The sequence below is a fragment of the Bombus impatiens genome, unplaced genomic scaffold (assembly GCF_000188095.3).
Source record: "Bombus impatiens unplaced genomic scaffold, BIMP_2.2 scf_0815, whole genome shotgun sequence".
In the NCBI taxonomy this organism is placed as follows: domain Eukaryota; kingdom Metazoa; phylum Arthropoda; class Insecta; order Hymenoptera; family Apidae; genus Bombus; species Bombus impatiens.
In genome coordinates, this window is record NT_177234.1 from 155,199 (window position 1) to 165,511 (window position 10,313).

At 38.2% G+C, this 10,313-nt stretch overlaps 1 protein-coding gene across 3 annotated transcripts in view; it reads right to left on the bottom strand.

The window, feature by feature from the left end:
• Positions 1-10,313, bottom strand: part of LOC100743078 (B-cell lymphoma/leukemia 11A) — a 46,953-nt gene that overhangs the window by 32,259 nt on the left and 4,381 nt on the right. The window contains exon 1 of one of the 3 annotated variants that reach the window (XM_012390573.3): positions 9,615-10,272. The exons of the other annotated variants lie outside the window; for them this stretch is intronic. Coding sequence (XP_012245996.1) covers positions 9,615-9,679 — 65 coding nt within the window. The 5' untranslated portion in view covers positions 9,680-10,272. Of the gene's footprint in view, positions 1-9,614; positions 10,273-10,313 lie in introns of those variants that run through there. 3 annotated transcript variants of the gene reach the window in all.

A 10,313-nucleotide genomic window follows, 5' to 3' on the forward strand; every position in this document is an offset into this window, starting at 1 on the left:
CGGCCACGCCACTGGCGGATACCGACCGACCGTTCCTCGTCTTCTTATTCGACTTCCGGATCGGCCGATGCAATGGCCGGACATGACTTCCAATGTCTGGTTCTTTAGCTCGTGTTGTTCCATTCTAAAGGAACGTTTCGTTTTGTCGTTTTCTAACTCTGCTACGGAACATTGAGTTTTTATGTCTGAGTTTTATTCTTCTTTCGAAATTCTTTAACTTGGAGTCAATTGTTACAAAAAGATTCTTAATGTTTTGTAAAAAAAGATTTGTTGTAAAGTTGAAACGAGAAATTACCTACAACAATACAACGATATTTTTATCATTTTTCTTCAGCTTAAGAATGTTTTTAACGTAGAGAAACACGGTCATGATCATAATGACGAGGATATGATCTGGACGAAGATAATTCAAAGAACGTAATAGGATTAATGCTCCGTGCTTCGTAATAAAATTGATCGCAGAGATCTTTCAGCGCCTTCCAGGGCGTTCTTGACCTTTAAAATTGAAGTTTTCGTCTGTGGTCTGTGAACTATTTGTAAACAGTTCAATCAGATAAAATACTTTCTTCGTAAATACCACGTATCTACTCCGTTTACTATTCCCGTAGTATTTTTTTCTTTCACTTTCTACAAATACCAAAAATATTGAATATTAAAAATTCACTTTATCCTTAAAATACTATAAATTTCAGAAAAACTAACTAATTATGATGCAACTCTTTCCAAAAGGTACGTAAAAATTTGATTTACTGAAATGTTTATGTACTTATATTGTGTCCAAAATATAATTTTTTAAATTCTATTACATCCAAAATGTAACTTTCCAAACTGTATTATATACAAAATATATGCTTTCAAGATATTCAAACACAATCTGCATCAACTTTCTCAATAATACAATGAATTCCAAGAAACAAAAGGCGTATTACTCATTCTACGAATATAAGAACGTCCAGTTCTTATAGAAAATTCCTTTACGGTCAGTCGTGTTTCGTTGAAGCAAATATCCTGCTATCCAGCCGAAAACCGCGTCTCGAATCGCCGTTTCCTCTTCCGGTGGACGCGCGACGAAGGACGTGAAATCGGGAGGTAAGATTTGCGTAAGCGGATGGGCGATCGTTAAGTGTTTCATCAGAATTCAGTTTAGACGTTTTTTTTTGTATAGTCAATGGGTTGAATAGACGAGTTTACGTGTTTCAACACGGTCCATTTTTGGAGAAAGACATAATGAAGAAGAAAAGATTTGTATAACAAAGCTATAATAACCAGATTAGAGTATTGTTAAATTTTGAATAATTTTATTTTCTCTGATATTTACTTTGTTCAAGAATATAGAAAAGAATATCTTTATTCGATGACTCTTTTATTTTAGCACACTATTATAGTTCTCTACATATCACTATCTTATGAAGTATGCGACATGTTAATTAAATCCTGCGACACTTTGAGTGAGCAGAAAAATTTCCTGAGGAAATTCACGATAAATTGTCAGTGAAGAATATAATTACTATTTTTAGAAACTAAATTAGTTTCCAAATTATTTTTAAATAAAAGAAACGGAATTATAATTAAATATATTTTGAGGAAAGGTTGTGTATTATAAAGATATCAAATAATGATTATAGAGTCGCATAATAAGTATATAATAGCCAGGATGTTTACAGCCATTACATATCAATAGCTAAGAATAAACGTTTAAATCGGAAACCGTTAGTTTCCCGAGTAAAATATTTATTAGTCACTTGATAAGGGTTGAAACGTGTGTCTATCGTGATCTTCAACATCCACGTTGAACATTCGATATATATTGATATCCTAGAGTAATGTAGTCTCCCCGAAATAGGAAAGCTTATTACCTCGACAAGCCTATTTATAACAATAAACTTATTTTGGAAACAAAGCATTAATAGATTTATTTTCAATCTACTTGAAATAACTGCCCTACACCGCGCAGATATTCGCATTCTCATAAGCGTTTCAACAAATGTTTCTATACGTAAAGTACAAAATATAAAATAGAATCAAATATTCGAACATTAAATATCCTAGTTCGAACTGTTCCACTCACCAACAAAACAGTAATTTACAAATGAACTTTATCTTATGCTTTATGAAGACTATTAATTATTCCTATCAATAATATATAGAATTTAAAAATAATTATCAATAATTGATTAAAACTTTTAAAAGAATTCATTTTATCGTCTACCTGTCGAATCAAAATATGCATTGCACTGTGTATACATCGTAACGATTTCATATATACCCACTAAATGATACTGTATGATTCAATGACTTTATATCTCTAATGACGCAATGCAACTGATCGTACGATCCAGCTGTTAGAAATATTACATAAACCTACTTTGTAAATTGTCACGTGAGATCGATCCCTCGTCTGCACCAGACCTAACACAGCTCTCATTGTTGTCTATTTAATCACACGCTGTCAGGCTTTCAGTAAAGCGGCAGTCAAGTTATGTCCAAGTCTCGAAACGAGTAACTGACTCGCGACGTTCCAACCTTCTGACGATTCGAGTCATAACCGGCGGAAAATCTAAAAACGAGACTCCACTCTGTTCCCCTGAACTTGGCGTTCCTATTTATAGAAAGGCCCAGTCAGCGTGTGTACGCGCCACGTGGTTTACATACGCGTGCGTTCTTCTGGGATATTGGACTATAACGGGTGACCGACACTGGGGAAAACAGAAAATCGCCGCGGAAATGACTGGACTTTAACGCCGCCTGATTAGGTGATCCAAATCCTGATCAAAAACCTGGCTCCTTATTTCTCTCACTTCAAAGCATTCGATTCGCATAATGGATAGACATCATCGTGATTGTCGGTTACAAGCTGATGGATAGTTGATTCATTGGCGAGAAAATTCCTGGAGGAAAGCTGATCCCGAGAAACACTTTCTAAACATGAAAGTAATTATCTCGAGGACACGCGTGATTAGTCAATCAAGCCCATCGCCGCTCAATCTTCTCTTCCACAAGGTCAAGTATAGGAAAAAACAAAACTACTTGATCTTTAATATCTGTCGACGTTGTACCCATGAATTGGAAGGTTGCGTTTTGATCGTATGAAGACAGATTGACCTTCGTTGCTCCCTGACAATTAAGATGACACGGTCCAGGATGGTCCACGAGGGGTGAAACGCACCTTACTAGGAAAGGCGCTTCGAAGTGACCCTTGGTCAGGTAGGCGATCTTTCCCCCTTTTGGACAAGTGAACTAGCCGACAAAGCATGTAATAATACGAGTGGATTATCGCCCTGAAAGGTGTTCGCACCTTGGAAGGAGGGACTCGGACAATGCCGGACAATGGAGCAGGAAACCGACACCGCAAACAACATAAATTTTCTTTGGGCACCTCGCCATTATGCTCCACTCGGACATCTCCGTGTTCCATGGGTCAGACTGTCTTATTCTTCCCTGGATTCTCCCTTCTCTTTTTTACCGATGTGTACTGAGGGGACAAATAACAGGGTGATTTCTTCGAGAAATAAGCAGGTTTTGAAAAAGCCTATTTCTAAGTGCTTGTAAGTCCATTATTGGTTGAAAGTCGAGCTGGATACCTCGGATTCCCGTGTATAGGATGTTTAGGTACAGTGTAATGTATTGTGATTTATTGTTGTGAGATGTACGTTTTCTTTGGAAGGGAAATGAGATTGATTTAGGAAGTTACTTGTGCAAATAAATACACTTAAATAATGAGAAATTCCCTAATAAAGAAATGTCAAATTTTACAAGTCATTTTCGTAAGTAAAATGTTATTTCGTTATCCTACTTGACAAAAATTTATGATATTACAAAAGAATAACTTACATAACGTATAAATTAAGAAATTTGTAAATTAATAAGTTGTTAGTTATATCATTAGCTAGTAAATTATCGTGCAAGGGAACTCTGGCTATTTAAGTTTACTTTTGTTATTACTAACTCTATAACCGTTCTTTGCTACTTACTAACTGTACTTTTCACCTCTTTTAAACAACATCTGTGTTCTTCATTATTGCACGAAAACTATTTGACAAACATCCATGTACACAACGCCACCGACTCTCCAAATTGCCATTCTACTTCGTGTCAAAATAAAACGAAGACACACGTTGCTCGAAACTCATCAAATAAAAATCATACATCCAATAAACTTTCCAATCTACACGACCGACCCAGTCATCTATCAATATTTCCTCAAACACTTCTTTCTCGAAACTCCACTCTGAAAAATCGATCGATAATTCAGACTCGATCAGAGCGACGAGGACGCGAGGCGATCTGTACACGGCTTCGCGGTCTTAACCCCGTTTTGAGGGATCCAGAGGCGGGGAGGCCAATAACCCAGGTCGTCGAGCTTCGCGAACGAACCCGACGACATCGTATTTCAGCCGAAATTGCCGAACGGCAGATTGGACGGACGATATACAGCCACGTTTCGGGAAAGATAGCGAGAAGCGGTATCGGCGTCGTTCTGTCCTGCTTCAGGAGGACAAGGATTTAAGGAAAGGATGGTTAATTAATTTCTTACTTCTTTTACTGGCCATTTCTTTCTCGTAGTCGATGTGATTAAAAATTACGGGAGAAAAACATAGTAAGTGACATTCTTCAAGTTTAATGGAGAAGCAATTTCTTCATCGATATGTTATCCATACGATTTTGTACTATCATTTCTGCCTTCTTTGTTTGATTTTGCAATTAAATATATGTACGTATATCTGTTTCCCACTTTCTTGAATATGTTGAAAAATATTAAAAGTTATATAACATTGTGCTATTGGTTTGTTACGTTCGTGGATTTATCAGATGTTTCTAAAAGACTTGTATTTTGGGATTTAACAAGTCTTCGTACCAATTATGCAAATGTATTAAATTACTTCCTTTTAGCCATTAAGTTGGCCATCAAAATATGAAAATCAACATGGATAGACTTGTCACGTCTTTTCGTTGCGTTCGTCTCTTCAATTACATACTCCTCGAAGTAGTTTCACAGGATTGTCTTCAGGATGTACAAAAACCGTGAGCAGTGGTTAAACAATCGTGCTATTTGCAGTTACTGTTAAGAGTATTTAGAAGTAAGAGTAACCGCGGGACGTTAATGTTCTGAGCTGTTATCTTATCAGTTGAACGTTTTCAGAAGACATCAGATACCTACTGGAAGTTTCTGATCGCTTAAGTGGCTGTGACGTTATTTGTCCCATTCTTTCACGTTTCTTTCTGTTAAATTACGTGAAATAATTTGATCGTGACAAACTTGTACAACAGAGTTTTCCCTTAACGAACTTTAAATATGCCTCGAATAAATTATTATAGATAAAATTTGGGAAGAATATTGTTGAAGTATTTCTGCAGTCTTCGTGTCTAAAGGGTAAAGAAATCGGTATTCTCAAGACATAAAGAGTTAATAATTCAGAGATAACAAAGCATACTTGCACCTTGTCCAATAAAGATACGTAACCATCCCATTCACGTCCTCGATTCCAATTCGAGGATCTTTCCTCGAGGAACCAAGTTAACAGTTAACCAGACCATAGTCCCTCTCGACGATTACCCTAGGATTAAAACTTTCCGTGTAACGACGAGAACTCATTGACAACGAGAACCTTTGCTATCTAGTAGCGGACGTCAATGCGACATCGGACAGCGTCAGGTGGCGCCATCTATTCCACCCGCGTCTCTGATCGATTCCTCCATAAATATTCCATTAATTAAAATATATGAAAAAATCCCTCAACAATTAACAAAAAGCTACTATATTACATTTATCCGTAGAAGCGTCTAAAAATCTTGATTTACTGTCAACCGTCGCTATTTGTTATTCGCATTTGTTACAGCATTTATATACTAATTAATTAAGTTTAAATATCGTTAAATTAAGTTTCACATCGTTTGTCGGTTACTTTCGTACGATGAGAAAAATTTGATACTGTGGAAACGGAACGTGGAAGCTAAGAGAAGAACTCTTCATTGGAAAAAAGACTATGTGCAAATACTTCTTGTAGCTGGTGTATAATAAAAATTGAAAATTCTTGTGACAGGTTAACTTATCCTCTCCACTTAACAGATTTAAAATTCTCGTCTGAAACTTGCACGAGAAACGAACTCTCTTCTCGCAGCTGGAGCGGGATAGCGCGCGACAACTTTTCCTCACGGTCCATAAAAGATATCGCCATTAGCGAGACTCGTGTTACGGAGACTTTTTGCGTAGCTCGCGTGCTTCTGGGATCAAAAGTCGGGTTCCGCGTGGTCCCTGGCTGCACGACCGCGCGAGAGACTTCTTACCTGGCCACGTGCTGGGGCCCGGTGAGTAGATAGCGGTTCGTAGAACGACAAAGAGGGAACGTGAAGAAGAGAAACGGTAGGAGAGTCTCGATGAGGGAAAGGGTTCGCCACGCGCCCAAAGCACGAAAGGTTAATCTGAGAAATCAAATCAAAGTAGTTTTTTGTCGGGGCTCGAGGCAGTTGTTGGAAGAAGAAAGAAGGAGAAAGCAGCAGATTAGATTGGTTGATTTCTCGTGTTGGAGAAGGATAGGTGGAAGAAGCGATGTTGAAAGAAGAAGATCGAAGAAAGAGAAGGAGAAGGGCTTCCGACGGGTTGCATCAAAGACAATATTTAACGCGCTCGGCATAGAAAACGCCGCATATGCCGTGCACGTGCCGACAGGGGCGCGTAAAACTCACTTTGTTTGCTAAATAACATCCTCGAGAGTGCTTCGGGCCCGATATCAAACTGAAACGACGCCCCAGCTTCGCAGGACGCCGCGCACCGAGGAGGTGTCCTGCTATGCGGGCGTAATTGCGTCAATTAGCGAGTCACGCTTTCCAACTACTGATAAAATTGCTTTCGCCGAGCGAAACGTCATTTCCTACCTGCGTCGTGATCAGCTTTTGCTCGCCGCGTTGAGTAAATTTCTTTCGTATACTCATGACGGTAAGATATGAATGTATTTTATGGGCACATACGTGTGCCCCAATGGTCAGAAATTTAATATCATTTTTGTATCTAACTAATTAGTCTATACTTTCATATTCTTAGTAACGTAGCGATAAAAAGTCATTGAGCATAAAAATCTGAAAACTAAAAGTGCAAAATGGCGACAAGAAAGTAAGCAAATTGTAAAAGTGACCACATCCATGGTCTTAGTTTCAATGCTGATACAGCTTTCGAATTGTTTACAATCTCGTTGCGCCTGCCATTCGTTAAAACATTTCTCAACTTTGAGAAAAATACGGGAAGACTCACATACTTTGTGCTCCTTTTAATTTCATACGAGAAATATTAATTTTCTTCATAGTCAGGGTTTTTTCTAAACTTTAATGCGAATGGATTTAACAGGATTGATGAATTAATGATCGGATACGAGATTGAATTAAAGGAATTTCGAAAATTGTTGCAAGGTTAAATCATAAATTTGTTTATCAGTTGACAATTCCATTAACTTCTTTATTTATTTGCAACTTCATTGTTCGTTGATCGGTTTCTGGAGAAAATATAATATTCGTATAATATAATACTAATATCACAGGTTTTAAGATGAGCGAACTAGAGAGGCATTTAATGTTGTCATCTAAGAACGCTAGATTCATTAAGCGTTATGTGTTAGAGCGTAGCTCGTTACTGTTTGTGCAGGTTTGTTAACAAGCAAGTTGCGTTGTAAGTACATACGGGATTATTGAATATATTTGTTGAGATCATAACTTAGAGATGATTAGGAGATTAGTTGGAACAATCTCAACTTCCACTCGTTTAGCTTATATATAGGAAACTTTATTCAAAAATTTAACTTGTGAATATAATCATTTATATGATCTGTATCAAGAAACCAGATGCAAGCAAAATAGAACCGAAAGTTTTCCTATTCAATTGTGGTATTAATTTTCCTATTAAATGCATTGACCCTACGAAATCTACTTCCAATTCTACGTGTAAAGTTGTATTGTCAAAAATTAATTCCTCTTAACATCTCTGCTCTCGCATCGATTATTTTTAAACTTCTGCCTAATATATTCCTTACCAAAGAAACCATTTACCCCGTCATGTACAAACTAAGAAGTTACGTTATCAGAAAATAATAAAACGAATATCTAAAACATTGACAACCTTTTCCTTTCTTTTTTTTATCGGCTACCTGCACACGTAAGGCGATACAGTCCACAGGGAAGTGATAATTTACTGGCAATGCTGGCGATTCGTTCGTTACACGATTTTCCCCTGACTGTCGCCGATATTTCGCTCGATTCGACGTTGTTTTGTATTCAAACAACAGCTGCCTGTGCTCCTGTTCTTCGAACAGAAGCGTCACGGTCCCGTACAACGCTCGATATACGATTCCTATCTTAATTGGGAATTTGCTTATTCCGATAACGGGTCGCGCCATCGCGTTCACTTTAATCGTTGATCGCCGACCTGTGAAGAAATTTGTTCGAAGAAAGAAGAAAGAGAGAAAACGACCAGCGATTTCGAAAAACGATTTCCGTTCTCGTGATCGCAGCTGACAATTCCGCACGGTCGCTCCTGTTCGAAAATTTCCACTCGTCGCGTCGGGTACCGATAGTTGCGCAATTATTCATTTCGAGCATAAATCATACTGCATAAGCATAAATCATATTGACGCTCGAGAAAGAAACTTTTTAAGGAATCATAGTTTTAATTGACTCAGGCTATAGCTGGGCCGCAAATGACTAACTGTGAAGGTTCTTTTATTTAAAAAAAGGGAAGAGAAAAAAAATCAGTCCGAATTTGAAGTTAGAATGTATTTTTGTAATGTTAACAAGTATCTGAAGATTTAGCAAAGCATAAAAGAATTGTCAGTCGATGAGAGATTACTTCTTTCTTGTTAAAATATTAAGAGGTTTCTTACTTATCGAAATAAAAATAGAACCGAGGCATAAAATTAGAAGAAGAATTACAGCAGAGTTAAGACAGAAAATTCTCAGCATTTTTCTCTTCTTCGCATCAAGAAAAATACGCGTACTTTAATCTCGCTCCGTTCTTCCTTAATAATATTTTCCTACTAATAAATTTCCTTCAAGGAAAATATGATAAAATCGTTCTTCAGCCGTGTGATTTCTTATTTCAATCCCTATGCTTTAATGCTTTCTTAAAACAAGAAAACATTCATGAAGACCTGTAGCAGAGTGAAAATAACCGAAAATTTATTTGTCAAGATTCGTAAAATACAAAATTATCGAAGCCGCTGTGGTAAATTGCAAAATAATTGTACAAGATGTTTACTGATCGAGGGCTGGGCGATCGCGTGATCTATTTACTTGATTACTCGTATGTAGGACAAGTTGGAAGGTGGATAATCGCGATGTAAACAGGAGTCGTAGATTCAAGCGCCGACAGGATAATCCGCATTTGCAAACAGAAATTTAAAGGTTGACCTCGCGATCGTCAAATCGAGAACTCTAACATCGTTCGATCCTAAATTTCAATAACGCGAATTCACAAAATCATGGAAGAAATTAAAAGAAACGTCGAGTGACGCGTTGAGACGAAATAGAACGGAAATTATCGCAATGAAAAGCGATCAGAGAAATTTTGACATTTCGACCAAGCAAACTGTCACGAAAGAAAATTATTTCGAGGTCTAATCGATCGGACTCACCTCTTCAAACGCACGCGATGCCGAAATCGTGTCGGCCAATTCGCGAATTTCCTCGGAATCGGCATCACGCGACGCGTGCGTGTCCACGATCGACCACACACGTTATCGTCACCTTCGGCAAACTCGTATCTCGCATAAAAGATATAGCGGATTCATTTCTCGAATAAAAACATAGTTGAGAACTGATCGAAAGCTTGTCATCCTCGTGCAGCTATTTCACAATTCCGATTCCATACATTCCAGACATGCGTACGTAGCTGACTTGCGAGCCATCCTCGCTCCACCTCTCACGCGCATATGTATACGTAGCGACCACTTTTCGACACTGACAGAAGCCCAGGTCACCGATGAAGGCACCAATCACGCCGACATTCTTCCTCCCCTCGAGAACTTAACATTTTCAACAGTATCAAACAACTAAACCACGATTCTACCTATAATACAAATGAATAAAACACACGGCGGCAGGTGTCCATGTCCAGCCATCCGTCGTCTATCGTGACGATCCTGACTGACCGATCGAATTAGATACTCGATCGATCGATACTTTATAAGGTGGAACGAACGATTTCATAAGATGGAGCCGCGGGGTTAATCAGTGGAGAAATATTCCGGTATCTTTTCGCGGCGGCGTCATCGCGCGAACTAAAGAATATCGCAGTTGTAATTAAGAAAACGGAGCCGCCGCCGCCGCCACCG